The sequence below is a fragment of the Saccharomyces paradoxus genome, chromosome IV (assembly GCF_002079055.1).
Source record: "Saccharomyces paradoxus chromosome IV, complete sequence".
NCBI classification, from domain to species: domain Eukaryota; kingdom Fungi; phylum Ascomycota; class Saccharomycetes; order Saccharomycetales; family Saccharomycetaceae; genus Saccharomyces; species Saccharomyces paradoxus.
Genome location: NC_047490.1, coordinates 649,768 through 666,734, shown reverse-complemented (window position 1 = coordinate 666,734; position 16,967 = coordinate 649,768). Strand labels below are relative to the sequence as shown.

General features: G+C 38.7%; 9 protein-coding genes across 9 annotated transcripts; 6 read left to right on the top strand and 3 right to left on the bottom strand.

Moving 5' to 3' along the window:
- Window positions 1–56: 56 nt before the first annotated feature.
- Window positions 57–1,754, top strand: TMA64 (Tma64p; the record flags this gene model as incomplete). The annotated part of the gene is made up of 1 exon (XM_033909470.1): window positions 57–1,754. The coding sequence occupies one exon, from the start codon at window positions 57–59 to the stop codon at window positions 1,752–1,754; it is 1,698 nt and encodes a 565-aa protein (XP_033765361.1).
- Window positions 1,755–2,112: 358 nt separating this feature from the next.
- Window positions 2,113–2,970, top strand: MRPL1 (mitochondrial 54S ribosomal protein uL1m; the record flags this gene model as incomplete). The annotated part of the gene is made up of 1 exon (XM_033909469.1): window positions 2,113–2,970. One exon carries the CDS (start codon window positions 2,113–2,115, stop codon window positions 2,968–2,970), a length of 858 nt encoding a protein of 285 aa, XP_033765360.1.
- Window positions 2,971–3,201: 231 nt separating this feature from the next.
- On the bottom strand, window positions 3,202–3,519 carry MRX14 (mitochondrial 54S ribosomal protein bL34m; the record flags this gene model as incomplete). The annotated part of the gene is made up of 1 exon (XM_033909468.1): window positions 3,202–3,519. The coding sequence occupies one exon, from the start codon at window positions 3,517–3,519 to the stop codon at window positions 3,202–3,204; it is 318 nt and encodes a 105-aa protein (XP_033765359.1).
- Window positions 3,520–4,072: 553 nt separating this feature from the next.
- On the top strand, window positions 4,073–5,197 carry PDS1 (securin; the record flags this gene model as incomplete). The annotated part of the gene is made up of 1 exon (XM_033909467.1): window positions 4,073–5,197. The coding sequence occupies one exon, from the start codon at window positions 4,073–4,075 to the stop codon at window positions 5,195–5,197; it is 1,125 nt and encodes a 374-aa protein (XP_033765358.1).
- Window positions 5,198–5,933: 736 nt separating this feature from the next.
- On the top strand, window positions 5,934–7,457 carry ALT2 (alanine transaminase ALT2; the record flags this gene model as incomplete). The annotated part of the gene is made up of 1 exon (XM_033909466.1): window positions 5,934–7,457. One exon carries the CDS (start codon window positions 5,934–5,936, stop codon window positions 7,455–7,457), a length of 1,524 nt encoding a protein of 507 aa, XP_033765357.1.
- Window positions 7,458–7,868: 411 nt separating this feature from the next.
- Window positions 7,869–9,560, bottom strand: FOB1 (replication fork barrier binding protein FOB1; the record flags this gene model as incomplete). Its single annotated transcript, XM_033909465.1, has 1 exon — window positions 7,869–9,560. The coding sequence occupies one exon, from the start codon at window positions 9,558–9,560 to the stop codon at window positions 7,869–7,871; it is 1,692 nt and encodes a 563-aa protein (XP_033765356.1).
- A 399-nt stretch (window positions 9,561–9,959) lies between these two features.
- Window positions 9,960–12,131, top strand: SPAR_D03220 (putative phosphotransferase; the record flags this gene model as incomplete). The annotated part of the gene is made up of 1 exon (XM_033909464.1): window positions 9,960–12,131. One exon carries the CDS (start codon window positions 9,960–9,962, stop codon window positions 12,129–12,131), a length of 2,172 nt encoding a protein of 723 aa, XP_033765355.1.
- Window positions 12,132–12,287: 156 nt separating this feature from the next.
- On the bottom strand, window positions 12,288–14,384 carry TRS85 (Trs85p; the record flags this gene model as incomplete). Its single annotated transcript, XM_033909463.1, has 1 exon — window positions 12,288–14,384. The coding sequence occupies one exon, from the start codon at window positions 14,382–14,384 to the stop codon at window positions 12,288–12,290; it is 2,097 nt and encodes a 698-aa protein (XP_033765354.1).
- A 181-nt stretch (window positions 14,385–14,565) lies between these two features.
- TMN2 (Tmn2p) lies at window positions 14,566–16,638 on the top strand (the record flags this gene model as incomplete). The annotated part of the gene is made up of 1 exon (XM_033909462.1): window positions 14,566–16,638. The coding sequence occupies one exon, from the start codon at window positions 14,566–14,568 to the stop codon at window positions 16,636–16,638; it is 2,073 nt and encodes a 690-aa protein (XP_033765353.1).
- Window positions 16,639–16,967: the final 329 nt, after the last annotated feature.

The window sequence follows — 16,967 nt, the reverse complement described above, 5'->3', positions numbered from 1 at the left end:
CATTAACCTACTGAATACCACTCAGTAGATTGGTGTAGTGTGGACTTATTACAATTATGTTTAAGAAGGAGCCTCATATAAAAGCTTTGAGTAATTTGAAGAACTCCGAAAGAAAGAAGTTGCTACAAACTTGCAAAAAACAGACGAATAATGAAGAATATACGTTTCAGACCTCCACTATAAAACAAACGAACTTTAGCGGCCAGAAGAGTATAGGAACGGTATACACGGACGAGAACAATACCCCAATATTATTTAAGGAGAAACATAATGAGCAGCTTTTTCCAACTGTGTATTCATGTTGGGAAAACCCTACACTACTGCCGATCGTTTTAACTCATGGGTTTGTTATAGAAGAGCATTTATTCAATGGCGCTAACCTGATGATTTCTGGCTCGATCCCACCCTTCGATCCTCGTTGCAAAATAGGTACTATTTGTGGTGTAGCTAGTAAACAGGCACCAAAAGTTGTCTTAGCCATAGGTGTTGTTGAACTAGATCTACCGTCGTATGGTAGAGTAATCGGTGAAACAGGCGTTGCTGTAAAAGTCATACACCATTTTAATGATGGGCTCTCCAAAGCTTTTAAGATGAAATTGGAACCTCCAACTGCTCTCTGCACAGAATCGGATGATGAAAACACCAGTAGTAAACATATGGAGCGCCCAGAACAAAGCAAGGATGTTGAAGAGGCGCAAGAAAGTGCACAAGAAGCGAATTTTAATGTAGAGGAGATTGCTGAAGTCTTAGATCATTTAACTGTGTCGGATGTAGACTATTTCATTACAAGAGCATTATATTATAGCTTAACCCAAGATAAAGGTTTGGTATTGCCCATTTCAGCTTCTAACTTCATCTCAAACCATATTATGCGTAATTTGCCTCCAATTGATCACAATGAAGTCAATGTAAAGAAAACTTCGTGGAAAAAAAGTGCGAAATTTTTGAAACACTTCGAGAGGGAAGGCTTCTTGAAATTGAAAGGAAAGGGGGACGACTTAACCATTGTGGGTAAAAATACTGACAAGGATGAGTTGAAGAACTTTGTGCCATATAAGCTTGGTTGTAGTAATGCCACCAAAGAAAGTGGCGAGAACACAACCTCGAAGGAGAAAACATCAGGAATGATGTATTCACTGACGCTATATAAACCATTTAATCTTGCGAAAGAATTTTTGAAGGAGGTTGATTTGGGTTGCCACACATATTATACCTCTCAAGATATTAGAACCGCAGCTTCTCAGTATATTTCTATCAAGAATCTAGCAGACACAAAAGATAAAGGAAAAGTTGTTATGGACGATTTATTATTCGATATGGTTAACAAAAAGAAAAAAAACTCAGATATTTCACGTATCATTGCTAGAGCTGAAATTTTACATCCTTTGCTCGCCAATAACTTTACCGAGTTTTATCAAATATTCAAAAGCGACGATACACTTTTGTTCAAAGCGCCAATGAAGGGTTCTCTTCCACGTATCAAGATTATTACTGAAATGAAAATTGGTAGGAAAGTTATTACTAAAGTCAGCAATTTTGAAGTGTTTCAAGTTGATTCAGAATCACTTGCCGCTGATTTAAGAAAAATTTGTAGCGGGTCGACAACAATAAGTGAATCACAAACGTTCAAAAGTGCTGAAGTGCAGGTTCAAGGTCCGCACGGCCAGTCTATTATTGATCATCTTAACAAATTAGGTATTCCAAACAAATGGATAGACTTTGAGAACAAGTTAAAGAAGAAAAAAAGAAAGTAAATCTTAAAATATATAAATGTATAGATGCAAGAAAATGTTCGACATCAAAACATATAAACTCTATTACTTGATAGAAATTTTTCTAAAGTTGGCTGTGTAGTATTCTTGAAAGTCACAAAATATGAATGTATTATGAGAGGGAACAGAAGCTTTTCTATAGCGATGAGAATATACTATATTTGTATACCCAGTTCACTTTTGTTATTCTTTATTTTTTAGTAACTTTCATTATGAGAGCAGCGACAAATCTCCTTTTCAAGCGAAAGGAAGAAACGTTCGAAAAACCAAAGTATTTGAAAAAAACATTGAAATAAAGGGAACCTGAAGAAAGCTATACAGTGGTCAGTCATCAAACAAGATGCTATCCGTAGTAGCGATTCCGAAGATATGTGTCACAGGTGCTGCGAGAAGATGCTTCTCGCTGACTGCAAAGAAACTATACGCAGATGATTATAAACCGACGGCTATGTCTTCCAATGCACCTTCACTGACAAAAGACCAAGCCAAAAAGAGAGAGTTGAAAAGATTGGTACAACGAAAGGCCGAAGCAAAGAAACCGGCTACAGCAAGCCCACTGTACATGCCAGTTACAATGGCATTAAGATACCTACGCGCAGCAGAAGTTGGCAGACCGCAATCGCAACAGACAATTAATTTGACTACACTGGTAGTGGGTGAAAGAGGTACAGCGCCTTTGTCTGGTAGCGTCACATTTCCTAAGCCTTTAAGATATATTAAAGTTGCTGCCTTCACTAACGACGAAAGTAAACTGGAAGAACTTCGTGAGAAATACCCGAATCATTTAATTGGTGGAGCAGACCTTGTCGCCAAAATTAAAAATGGTGAAATTTCTGTTGACTTTGACAAGGCATTTGCTACGCCAGATATTGTTCCAGCTTTACAATCACAGGTCGCCAGGATACTTGGCCCTCGCGGAGTTTTACCCTCTGCTAAAAAAGGTACAGTGAGCGATGATATAAGCTCCCTACTTCAAGAAAGCCTAGGATCTATGCCTTTCAGGCAAAGGGGCAACTCTATCAGTCTCGGGGTTGGGAAAAGTTACTTCACTGATCGAGAAATTTTGCAAAACATTATATCTGCCAGAGCAGCATTAAAAACAGCTGTTGATAACCAAAAATCCAAGAAACCTAATATACTAAGTAAAACCACGTTGTCAAGCACGCATGGTCCCGGTATTGTAATCGATTTTGCCTAGTCGGGAAATTAGCGTTTTGTCTTTGGACTTTCATTTGTATATATATATATATATAATGGTGCATTTTCTTTTTTTTTATATACAATCGTGTACATACAAAATAACCGTCTTTCTAAAGTAGAATAAAGTAACTGCTCTTCTTATTTTCGAATAATAGTAAAAGTGTATGTTGCATAATCATTAGATACCTATGTACAAGACGTTTTCAAAACTTATTTCTGCATATGAGATTTAATGAGACAAAAACCACCTCCCCTTGAGCTTCCTCCTTTTCAATATTTTAGAGCCCTGTTTGCTCTTAACCCTGGCCAAGAAACCAAAAGTTCGTTTCCGTTTCAGTGTACTGGGTTGATAGGTATTACCCCTCGACTTCCATCTTCTCTGGCCGATGAAGCCAAATCCAAATGGAGTAAAGGGCATGGTCTTCAATGATGAACCGTTCAAAAGCACGTTAGTTTGCGGACGCAATACAGACAGAGCAGAGAAAGAAGATATGGAAGAAAGCATTCTTCTTGACTGAGGCTGGTATAGCCTTGTAAATAATGACATTTCTCCTTGCAATTGTTACTGTTTAGAACTGGTGTCTCTCAGTAAACCTGACCTTGTGGTTGTTGTGCATGCTGTGTCTCTCAGCTTCTACTGAAAAATTGGCTTTCCAAATTCCTTAGGACTTAGGATCACGTGACCATGAGCTTCAAATGACCTTTCGACGATGCGTGCCATGCTTAATATATATATATATATTGCTATATATACCCCTCCAAAGGCGCTGTTATATGCCACCTGTCAATACATAGGGTTGGATTTAATTCATGTGGACATAGCAGTGTGCTGCTGAAGCGATATATGCCTCACTATTGCGATCTGCGTATTTATTAGTGTAACCTGCTTGGTCGTTCTCACACAAAGATCGCAAACGCGTCAAAAAATCGTGTACGAAGTCAAAAAAGAAAACAAACAAAATAAACAAACAAAATAAATGAATCTTTAAGTCAATAGTAGACGAAGGCGAGTAAACGGTTGCTAGCGGTTTTTCTCATTAACATACTACTATATTCCACGGTACAACGCTAGATTAAGTGCTAGATAATAAATCTCAGGGATGCCAGCTAACGAAGATAAGGAGAATAATATTGTATATACAGGGAATGAAAGTTCCGGCATTAACTTTCCACAAACACCGGCTCATTTGCTGAAAAGGTCGCACTCTAATGTTTTGAAACCACCTGTGAGACTGGACCAACTTAAAAGGGACGGGAACAGCAACAATGGCAATGCCTTAAAGTACATACAGGGAGGAAAGGAGGTTTCACCCACAAAAAGGCTGCATACACATGTCCAACAACAAGGAAGATTGCCTCTAGCAGCAAAAGACAACAACAGGTCGAAAAGTTTTATGTTCGTCCCCGAAACTTCCAATCAGAGTAAAGATGCAGACATTATACCGCAACAACAGAGTACATTATCTATACGCAAGAACGACCAGCTCAGAAAGCTTTCGCAGATTTCTCGCAATCGCAATAGGGCCAACTATAACGATTTGTTGAACAACTCGAGAAAACTACAGAAATACGGTTCTGTTCTTGGTTACAATGCTTTACCTAAAATGAAAAGTTTAGTTTTGAAAGATCTGGCGGATTCAGGTGAAAATGAAGGGAGTTCCGACGATGATGACGGTACCGAGGGTTCCGAGAATAAACTTGGCAAGAAACTCCAAAGTGCACTTTTAAAACAGCATTCTTCCGATGATGAACACGAATTTGGTGGTGGAATTGGGTTATTCAATAAGCAAGGCGGCCTGCAACAACTTATAAAGAACTCCGCGAAGAATGAACAAGGAACCAAATACGATAAAAACGATAAAAATGGTGACTACGATATCGAAATAGCACCACAGAGGCAGGAGCCGCTACCGTATGTCCCAGACGGCTATTCGCAATTTCAGCAAGAAGATATTGAAAAGCTGAAAACCTTCAACTCACCATATGAGCTTGACTTGGAAGACGATGGTGGCAGCGCGGTCAAGATTGATTTGCTCCCACTACAAGAAATCGATGAAGAAGACGAGGAAGACGAGATGGGACGAATCGCTCATGATCGTGAAGAAGATGCGCCATTACCACTGTTGTCTAAGAATTTCAAAGAAGTTGCCGTCATTCCAACTATAGAGTCATTATATAGTGGTGAGGGTCTCGATCCTGAAGAACTAGAGGACTTAGTTACTTAAATCTGGTGCCCATTTACGTATACACAACATATATACACGTATATACAGATACTTTATAATACACAATTCTGGCTAAAAGCAGTTGCTTTGGCCGCCGGGATTTAAACCGCGGTCTCACCCATACCTCCACCCCATTGTTTGCTATATTTTGAATGGCTACGCCCTTGACTTGTAAAGGGTCCAATAGGGATCACACCTAACTCCATTGTTTCCACTATCGTTCTGCGGACTACCACTTTCTGTATGTCTTCAATTACTTCTTTTTTTGATATTCATAATACTTTGTCATAATTACTTCACTATACCTAATAAAACATTTTCTCGTAACTTTTTTTTCTGGATTTTTTTTGACAGGAAAAAAAAAATGTCAAAAGTTGGAGTCATTAGTACTATTTTCTTCCCGTAGGCGACTTGTGTCTTGAGATTGCTAATAGTTCTATTACGGCTTATTGCACCTTTTCTACTCTTTTAATCTCATATGTACATCGATATATCTCTTCAAATTATCAACACATTTTAGGATAGCTGTTTATTACTTCGTGTAACAACTACATTCTCTTCACTTTTCTTTTAGTCCTTTCTTCACTGACATCACACTTTCCTCATTCAGTAAATACCCCAATATTTCCCATAGTATTGCCGAGAACAATAGAGGATTAAAAGATAAGAATAAAGGGAAGGAGCGCCACAGTAATTTTGTATTTGCGAACTGATAAGCACGCAACAGCAAGAGCACATGACAATGACACACCAACAAGATTTGAAAGGTGTATTCACGGCAAAGGATTTGGACTTCAAACCTGCTGCCAAGATTACTAAAAAAGATTTGAATGCAGGTGTCACTAAGGCAGAATATGCCGTAAGAGGCGCTATTCCGACCAGAGCTGACGAGCTAAAGGAGGAACTAAAAAAAAACCCTGAAGTTTTGCCTTTTGATGATATTATCAATGCGAATATTGGTAATCCGCAACAACTGGACCAGAAGCCTTTGACTTTTACCAGGCAAGTACTATCCATCTTAGAGTATCCGGAAATTTTACGAGTAGGCCATGATAAATTGGCATCTTTGAACCTGTTTTCTAGAGACGCCTTGAAAAGAGCTGAGCGCCTCTTGAACGATATTGGCGGTTCTATAGGAGCATACTCGCATTCCCAAGGTGTACCAGGAATAAGGCAAACAGTTGCAGACTTCATTAGTAGAAGAGATGGCGGTGAGCCCGCTAACCCAGAAGATATTTATTTAACCACTGGTGCTTCCTCCGCGGCAACTTCTCTGTTGTCCTTATTATGTAAAGATTTTCAAACGGGCCTGTTAATTCCGATTCCGCAGTATCCGCTTTACACTGCATCCGCATCTCTTTTCAATGCGCAAGTGCTGCCATACTACTTAGATGAAGAATCAAATTGGTCTACAAATAGTGACGAAATTGAAAGAGTGGTGCAAGACGCTTTGAAAAAACAGATCAAACCATCTGTGCTGATTGTTATTAACCCAGGTAACCCTACTGGGGCAGTTCTTTCTGAAGACACCATTGCCAGGATCTGTTTGATTGCTGCGAAATACGGCATCACGATTATTTCCGATGAGGTCTATCAAGAAAACATTTTTAACGATGTCAAGTTTCATTCCATGAAGAAAGTGTTAAGAAAGTTACAGCATTTTTATCCAGGAAAATTCGATAACGTTCAGTTGGCCTCTTTACATTCTATATCTAAGGGATTTATGGGTGAGTGCGGCCAAAGAGGTGGTTACATGGAAATTGTAGGATTCTCCCAAGAAATAAGAGATGCCCTTTTCAAACTCATGTCAATATCAATTTGTTCAGTTGTCACGGGGCAAGCCGTAGTTGATTTAATGGTCAAACCCCCTCAACCTGGGGACGAGTCATATGAGCAGGATCATCACGAAAGGTTGGGGATTTTCCATAAAATGCGCACGAGGGCCAATTTGTTGTACGAAACGTTCAATGACCTTGAAGGTATTGAATGTCAAAAACCTCAAGGTGCAATGTATCTTTTCCCAAGGCTTGTTTTACCTGAGAAAGCCCTTCGTGAAAGCGAACATCTTGGCATCGAACCTGATGAATTTTATTGCACATCTCTGTTAGAATCTACAGGTATTTGTACTGTACCAGGGTCCGGATTTGGACAAAAACCTGGAACATATCATGTGCGCACAACGTTTTTGGCCCCAGGAACTAAATGGATTCAAGACTGGAAAAAGTTTCATCAGGATTTCTTCAGCAAGTACCGTGATTGATAAAAAACTAATAATAATGGCTTTCTATTTGTCTTGCATATATGAATTAGGGTGAAGCTAAAATTTGTAATTATACATCTGCATAATTCTTCACTATAGGAAAATAAAAGAAAAGTATATATCGGCATTTATGTAATATTGTTAAAGGAAATTTTAATTTCCATAGCATTCTTCCACATCTACTTTCGGTAAAAAAACTACAGTTAGTCATACAAAACCATCTTGCGAGCAAGGTTCTATTATCTAAATCGATACGTATATACATAAATGCATTTTCAACCCCGTACATTGAACACTGGGTCATATACAAGAAAAGCATATAACGTTTTTTTGACAATTTATATGCAGCAGGTGCAAAATTATTTTTTTTGGCCTATGGTTGCTCTTCCTTTCATTTTATCCTAGATATTATTACAATTCCATTGATGTACCAAAATCTCTTGTTTGATCTGCATGACCCCGTTGATCTAATTTCTGTCTTTTTGTTGACGGTGATTCCATAGTTTGGTAGTAGGACGTCTCCGGCCTTGTTATTTCCACACTTTGATCTACTTGCGGAGCAACGTCGGATTCTTTTCGATCCCCCTTTTCAAGCTCTTCTGTTCTCTGCTCCGTATTTCCATCGAGCACTGTTGCCACATCTGAGGAGTCTATTCGGTCTTCGTCAACATTATGAACGGGCTTATCTTCGGGGACTAAGGTATTAGGTTCAAATTCACCCTCTGAAGAATCATGCGCCAGGTCGTCATATTCATCAATGTAGTTTTGTTCAGTTAGATCAAATTGTTTTTGTACTTCTTCTTCAAAGTTATCGTTTCCCATATTATTGGAACTATTCTCTGCTTCGTTGGCGAGTGAAAAAGTATTAACATCTTCCAAGTATATAAGACCCTTTCCACCTGCCATCTTGAACATATTACGGGAATATGTGTTTTCTATAACCCTTTCCCTCTTAGTCTCAAACTTGGCATTGTGTCCAGGAACCTCACTAAGTAAAACTTGCGCAGGTTTACGTTTCGTTCTCTTATTTCTTCTTCGGTTAAACCTATAAGGGCCATATCTTAAGCATTTACCCCAATCTGCCAGACATTCCTCCTTATAACTATTTAGAGCATACTGAATACACAGTATACCCCCCGTATGGAACCTCGCAGAACTTTTCAAGCCCAAGCCAATACGGAGACCATATCTTGACGCAATTTCTTCACAAATATCATAAAGGTCATCTTTATCTAAGGTGCTTGATGTTACGAAAATTGGAACCCTAGCAAATGATAAGAAAAGCGAGGATACCACTGGAATTAAATGTTTGAATTTGGTACTCTTTAACGGTAATAACCACATAAAACTTGAACGGTAGTCTCTGCATAATAATACATAAGAATATTTCCCCTCAATGCCTTCTCCATTAAACGGTTCGAATACCTCAATATGAATCCTTTCCATTGGCAGTAATTTATCGTACATATCGGGACGTTTATATTCCTTCAATGGCTTAATTTTACCCTTTTTATTACATTTCGAACAAAATTGCTGGACCCAATCGATGATCGCATGACTAGTATTGGCAAAATGAGAAAATAGAAAGGAGTGTAATGTTTTACCTCTAAGATGTTTATTCATCAAATGTGTTGCCATTACCATATCGTATACATGTTTTGGCTCACAGTATATTTTATCATTATTTCGTCCATCTCTAACGTTTCCTTCATTATCAACATAATATTGCCTTTGCAAAAACAACAGCTTATTTTCTGCCACTACGCCATCATATTTATCACTGATTTGTTGCAAGGTATCTGCAGTTAGAGATTTTGTTTTTATTAGTTCGTATATTTTTTGAGTTAGTTGTCTTGTCAGAGATTCAAGGAAGATTGGCGTTTCCCTTTCTCCCCTTTCCAATAATTCCAAGTTCAAATAAGAGTCCACGTACTCAGTATACGATTCCCCCATAGAAGGAAGTATCAGTAGACGATCTTTTGAAGACTCTCTTGATTCTCTTGGTGATGTTGCCTTTCTTCTCTGCGATTTTCTTGTAACTGATTCTGACGGTAACGAGCCATCATCATCGAACAACACACCATTATAATGCGGTTTCGCCATTATTGTCTTCACACACACGCACTTGTGAAAATAGGTCTCCCTGAAGGCTTGATTCAATGTCGTTAGAATATATTTATGCGATGAGGAATAATTTTGTAATTTTTTTTTTTCAGAATATCGCGAAAAAGTGAAAAAGATCAGTATTATCGTGTAAATGGTTTACCTGACATTTCATATTGAATGTAGTAGTAAAGAAACTCTAATTTTGTTTTTTTAATGTGTGTACAAGCTCATCCTCAGAACCCCAATCACAATGTTTAGTATGACGAAAAAATTGTACCTTATGTGAGGAGTTTAGTATCCATTATATTAAAAGCTAGCGACCTGTACTAGTAGATGTTCAAAGCTGCACACCCAGACCGCTGAGTACAATGAAAAGATGTAAAGAGACAGAGAAACATGTTCCTGCAAAGTTCGTTACTAAGAATATGGGAAGGCAGGAAACGCCAAAACAATATGCAAGATATAACATGGCAGTCAACAGTATTGCCATCACAGGAAACATCGACTTTTGACATTCCCCCACGAGGTCCTGAAGCAAAATTTTACGTTGGTGTAGATGTCGGAACAGGCTCTACAAGAGCCTGTGTTATTGACCAATCTGGTAACATGTTGTCGCTGGCAGAAAAGCCCATAAAAAGGGAAGAATTGAAATCGAATTTTATCACTCAGTCTTCGAGAGAAATCTGGAATGCCGTTTGCTATTGTGTTAGAACGGTTGTTCAAGAATCAGGAGTTGACCCAGAAAGAGTTCGTGGAATAGGTTTTGATGCGACCTGTTCCTTAGTAGTTGTATCGGCTACTGATTTTGAAGAAATTGCAGTCGGACCAGATTTTAGCAACAATGATCAGAATATTATATTATGGATGGACCACAGGGCGATGAAGGAGACTGAAGAAATCAACTCATCTGGAGATAAATGTTTAAAGTATGTGGGGGGGCAAATGTCTGTTGAAATGGAAATTCCAAAAATTAAGTGGTTGAAGAACAACCTAGCAGCAGGACTCTTTCAGGATTGTAAATTTTTTGACCTTCCAGATTACCTGACATTTAAAGCTACGGGAAAAGAGAACAGGTCATTCTCTTCTGCCGTTTGTAAGCAGGGATTTCTACCAGCGGGCGTCGAGGGTTCCCATTTAGGTTGGTCTAAAGAATTCTTGAATTCAATTGATCTCTCAGAGCTTACAAAGAATGATTTTGAAAAACTGGGTGGATCGTTAAGAGTAAAGAAAAACTTTTTGAGCGCAGGTGAATGCATTAGTCCGCTAGATGGAAAAGCTGCCCGCCAACTAGGCTTGTCTGAGCATTGCGTGGTGAGTTCAGGAATTATTGATGCATATGCAGGCTGGGTAGGGACAGTAGCTGCTAAACCGGAATCAGCAATAAAAGGTCTTGCGGAGAAAGAGAACTATAAAAACGACTTCAATGGCGCTATTGGAAGATTGGCTGCCGTTGCTGGTACGTCTACTTGCCATATTTTGTTATCGAAACACTCTATATTTGTCCATGGTATTTGGGGACCCTATAGGGATGTCCTTGCAAGAGGCTTTTGGGCGGCGGAAGGTGGCCAAAGCTGCACAGGTGTTCTTTTAGATCATTTGATAACGACGCATCCAGCTTTTACTGAGCTTTCCCAACTGGCGAATTCGGCGGGTGTCTCAAAATTTGAATACTTAAACTCAGTGCTTGAAACCTTGGTTGAGAAACGCAACGAGAGATCCGTTATTTATTTAGCCAAACACGTCTTTTTTTATGGTGACTATCACGGTAATCGGTCACCTATTGCAGATCCGAATATGCGTGCTTCTATTATTGGACAATCTATGGATAAGTCAATTGAAGATCTAGCGATTAATTATTTGGGTGCCTGTGAATTCATATCACAACAGACAAGGCAAATCATTCAGGTAATGTTAGAAAGTGGGCATGAAATCGATGCTATCTTCATGTCAGGTGGACAGTGTCGAAATGGCTTGTTAATGAGATTGTTAGCTGATTGCACTGGCTTGCCAATAGTGCTTCCTCGATACGTTGATGCTGCTGTTGTATTTGGTTCTGCATTAATTGGAGCTGCAGCAAGTGAGGGTTTTGATCATACAAGCAAAAAGAGGACTCTTGAGATCAAAAAATCTTCTCAGGAACAAACGGAACATTTCAACGGTTCACATCCATCGATACAAAACATGTCAATAGAAAACGAAAACTCCACGAATGGCCTTGCACTCTCTCATAATCTACCATGTCAGATCCCAAGTGCTTCTGTCAAGGTGAGTAGCTTTTCTTTTCCGGTTTGCACGCAACCACTAGCTGAGACGGTCTCTGAGGAAGGTAGCAAGAATGCTTCGTTGACCGTAGGACTGGAGAACCTGGAAGAGGAAAACTACAACGGCTTTCTATGGAAAGTTATGCAAGAGCTAACGGGTGATGCAAAAGTTGTCAATCCACATAAGAGAACCCATCCAGACAGGATTCTTTTAGATACAAAGTACCAAATTTTTCTGGACATGATTGAAACACAGAGAAACTATAGGCGTATGGTAGATAAAGTAGAAGAGTCCTTTAGCAGGTAAAAAAAAGCAACCATGTAAACACTGCAGTAAAGGAAAATAATATAGACAAGATGTTGTATCAGCTTACGAGCTGGAATGAAGCTTTGGGAGAAAATAAACTCTATAAGATTTGTACATACATTTTATACTCAAAACATCACTTTTTCTAAAGAAAAGTTATCCAAAAAAACTAACGCTTGTCCTTGTAAGATTTTTTTCGCTGGGCCCCGGTACAGAATCCACGTCCCGTAAATTAAGCTGATTCTTCAACTTACTTAAGATTAGACCGTCCCCATGCAAAAATTCGATCTCTGAATAGGTGCTTTCGATATCATTTAAACACCAAGAAACCTGTCTCCATTGTTTTTGCTCTGCCCACTTCTTGGCCGCTATTAACCTAAAGAAAGCCGCCTTGCGTCTTCTTGTTAACCCTTCCGATAATATGTCCTCGTCTGTAAAATGATCTGTGTTATGCTCATACCCACTTCGGAGTTCATCAGTGTCTTTAACTGCGTTCTTCACCGATCCGACTCTATGTTTGATTCTAGGGTCAACTCTCAAATTATAGCAGTCACTAAGCCTCTCCCAGACCATTATTTGTGAACAGGGACCCAACTTGCATTCATCTAGGATTGTTTCCAAATACTGAATAGCGTAGGGTGTAGATGTCCACGTATCGCTTAAGGATAAAAATAGTTCGGACGCCAAAATCATACAACGTGTCTCATACGAACGCACTGGCTCTGTAACATTCGAAGATTTTGATTCTTTGCCTTTACCGCGCTGTATTTGGGAGCAATTTTCGTATGTGGCTAAAGCCCTTTCGATAAGGGGATTTATATCGTTCTTGATCATTTTTACGGTGACTATACTCTGTGCACCCATCAGTAATGATACTGCGCACCATTCGATGCACGATGCCAGGTACTTGGGGAACGCATCTAGATCGTCCATAAGCGATTCATACGTGGAATAAGCAGTTTTGAAGTCGGATAGCATCATAGACCAATCTGCCAACTTTCTCATCAAAAATTCAGAAGATGACGATGCGAAATATTCATTGCCTTGGCTGTCTTTCGTTAGAGAGTTATGTTGGTGATTACCATTGACAGGATTTTTATTCATAAATTTTTTGAAGAACTTTGCACCATTAAACAGCGACTTTCTTGGTTGTAAAATCGTCTCTTCCCAAAATGATACTTTTCTCTTCATGAATGGTATCATCAAATCATAAACCAAATAATCAAGCATGTCATAGATTGAATTTATCAAAGGTAAAGAAAGTGTTGTTTGAGTTGGAGCCTGAAGGAAGAAAAGAATTTCTTCAAGTGAGGACATTACCGGTTGATGCAATTGTATGGCTGAATTTTCGGCGTTGACAAAAGAATCTTTCCAGAGTGCCAATAAAATGCTCTCAACAAACAGTTGCTTTTTTAGTTTCTTAGCCAACGCCTGGCATTTTTCGAATTCTTCCTGGGATTCGTCATTATAGCAGAGTAAGAAAACTGGAAGCATTTCATTTGTATTCATGAAAATGGGAAAGTTTTCCGTATTATGATTGAGATTTTTAAAGTTGACTAAAAGGTCTCTCGCATCCTCGTAAACTTCTCCGTTTGATATATCTAATGCAATCAACGAAAGAATCGGATGGTTGAATGTTTCATAGGGTGATAGGTTATTTGTGGATGAAATTGCTAGCGAAAAGAAACTATGGTAAATGGACTTCTTAAGGAGATCATGAGGAACCATTTCATCAGTGTTGTCTGCAACCAACTTCAAATAATCACCCAAGAACACCTCTAAAGAATGATAATTAAACAGCATATCATTGGCGTCTCTCGTTTCGATCAAATCGCCTAATGGTCTCGTAAATCTGATATATTGGGATTGTGTTGAATCCCTCTGAAAAAGACTATTTGACCTGCTGCGGCTACCTTTCTTAGCTAAATTGGGCACTTCCAAATTTTTATTTTTGGGAACTGAATCCGTCGAGGCGCTTGTATCACATACCTCATGTTCATGCTGTCCAACTCTTACTTCATTTGCTTGATCTCTATCAGAAACACAACCACCAAAGAATCGTAGCAGCATATAGAGAGAATCAACTTTGTACGTTTCTTGAATGTGTTTGTCGAAGAGTGGAGTCGAAGTAACTGTTATCACAGGAGCTATAGCATTGGAAACTATCCTTTTCGCAATCTCTGGAGGCACTGTCTCTTTACTATTATCCAAATGGAAAAGGAGATTCATATAATGCTCATAAGAGAAAACCATTATCAGTCACCCTGGTATCTGTAATGACCAAATGAATAAGAGCCTACCGTTTGTTTGGATTACTTAACTCATTTGCCTACCCATCCATTAGTTTTTCTGATATTTTTACCTAATTTTGTCCGAAGAAATTATGACTTGTTTACAGTTGAGTAAAATATGTTGGGAACCCTAAATTTACAAGATGATAAATTTTGATGGTTATATTAAGGCACGTACTGATAACAAATATCCGGTAATGAAACGAAGTATTTGGCTGGTACTTTTTTTCTATGCTACTTTAACTAAGGCATTTTCTTTGCCAGGTTTATCTCCCACAACATATCACTCAAATGATGAAATTCCACTTTTGGTGAATCGCTTGACCCCATCAGTTTACTTTCAGCATCAGGATGAAGAAGGTAATGATGTTTCAAGCGATAAAGAACATTTTCTTTACTCCTATGATTACTATAATGAGAGGTTTCATTTTTGCAGACCAGCACATGTTGAGAAGCAGCCGGAGTCGTTGGGTTCAGTCATATTTGGTGACAGAATTTACAATTCCCCATTCCAGTTGAGGATGCTAGAGGAGAAGGAATGTGTTGCCCTTTGTAAAGCTATGATTCCCGGAAAAGATGCCAAGTTTATCAATACACTTATTAAAAGTGGATTTTTTCAAAACTGGCTCGTGGATGGATTGCCAGCAGCAAGAAAAGTTCACGATAGCAGAACAAAAACAAACTATTATGGCACAGGATTTGAGCTAGGCTTTACAGGTGTTAAGCAAACCGTTGACGGTAAGACAATTCCCAGCACAATGGAAGAACTTAGTTCAGAGATTTCAAGCGCGGATGCTACATTAGATGCTCGAGAACCCAAGAATATTAAGCCCAATTTAGTCAAAACAGTAGAAGTACCTTATTTTGTGAATCATTTTGATATTGAAGTGGAATTTCATGACCGTGGTAACGATAATTACCGTGTTGTGGGTGTCACTGTAAATCCTTTATCTATCGAAAGATCGTCACCTGGTGCATGTTCTACAACGAGGAAGCCTCTGATTCTAGACGAGGATAAGGATAACGAGGTTTACTTTACGTATTCTGTTAAATTTATTGCTTCTGATACAGTTTGGGCTACGAGATGGGATAAGTATCTACATATCTATGACCCCCAAATACAATGGTTTTCATTAATAAATTTTTCCGTTATTGTTATTTTGTTGTCTTCTGTCGTCATGCATTCCCTATTGCGGGCTTTGAAAAGCGATCTTGCTCGTTATAACGAACTTAACTTGGATAACGAATTTCATGAGGATTCTGGTTGGAAACTGGGCCATGGTGACGTATTTAGAACTCCATCTAAGTCGATGCTGCTATCTGTTCTTGTGGGTTCAGGCGTTCAGTTATTTTTTATGATAATGTGTAGCATTTTTTTTGCCGCAGTAGGTCTCGTATCGCCTGTTTCCAGAGGATCCTTGCCAACTGTAATGTTTGTTCTTTATGCATTATTTGGATTTACAGGATCCTATACCTCAATGGGTGTCTACAAATTTTTCCATGGACCATATTGGAAGGCAAATATGATAATAACGCCAATATTGCTTCCTGGTGCGATTTTTCTAGTAATTCTAGTAATGAATTTTTTTCTGTTATTTGCACATTCCTCAGGCGTAATCCCAGCGAGTAGCCTATTCTTCATCATTTTTCTATGGTTTTCAGTTTCTATTCCATTGTCTTTTGCGGGTTCAATTATTGCCCATAAGCGGTGTAATTGGGATGAGCATCCAACTAAAACAAACCAGATTGCTAGACAGATTCGATATCAGCCTTGGTACCTGAGGACCGCGCAAGCGACTCTAATCGCTGGGATTTTCAGTTTCGGATCAATAGCAGTTGAGTTGTACTTCATTTACTCCAGTTTGTGGTTCAACAAGATTTTCTATATGTTTGGATTTTTACTTTTTTCATTCTTATTGTTGACCTTGACAACCTCATTGGTAACGATTTTGATCACATATTACTCGTTATGTCTAGAAAACTGGCTATGGCAATGGAGAAGCTTTATCATCGGTGGTTTAGGATGTTCGGTCTATATGTTCATCCACTCCATACTATTTACAAAATTCAAACTTGGTGGGGTCATTACAGTCGTGCTGTATTTTGGATATTCATTCATTATATCCGCATTATGTTGTGTAGTCACCGGGGCAATTGGTTTTTTTAGTAGTATGTTCTTTGTTAGAAAGATTTACTCTGCTGTTAAAGTCGAGTAATTTGTTATTTTTTCTTGCAGAGAAGAAATAAACACATAGTTTTTTTTTTAATTTTAGGAAGCGTTTTACTGCGCTATGCATGTCTATATTTTATACAGTACCTCTTACTGATCCTTGTGTTCAGCTCCCACTAGATCTAATGATTGCTTCTCAGAGCTTGTGCCCTCTTCTTACGCCGTATATGATAATATAATAGTAATGTGAATACTAGTTGATTGACGATAGTTGATTCTTATACTAGCAAGGTCACATAAACCACTTCCAAAACGGTTAGCTATTACAAGGACAAAGGGTCAAATAGGTTATCGAACCTTAGTTTTCAACATGTT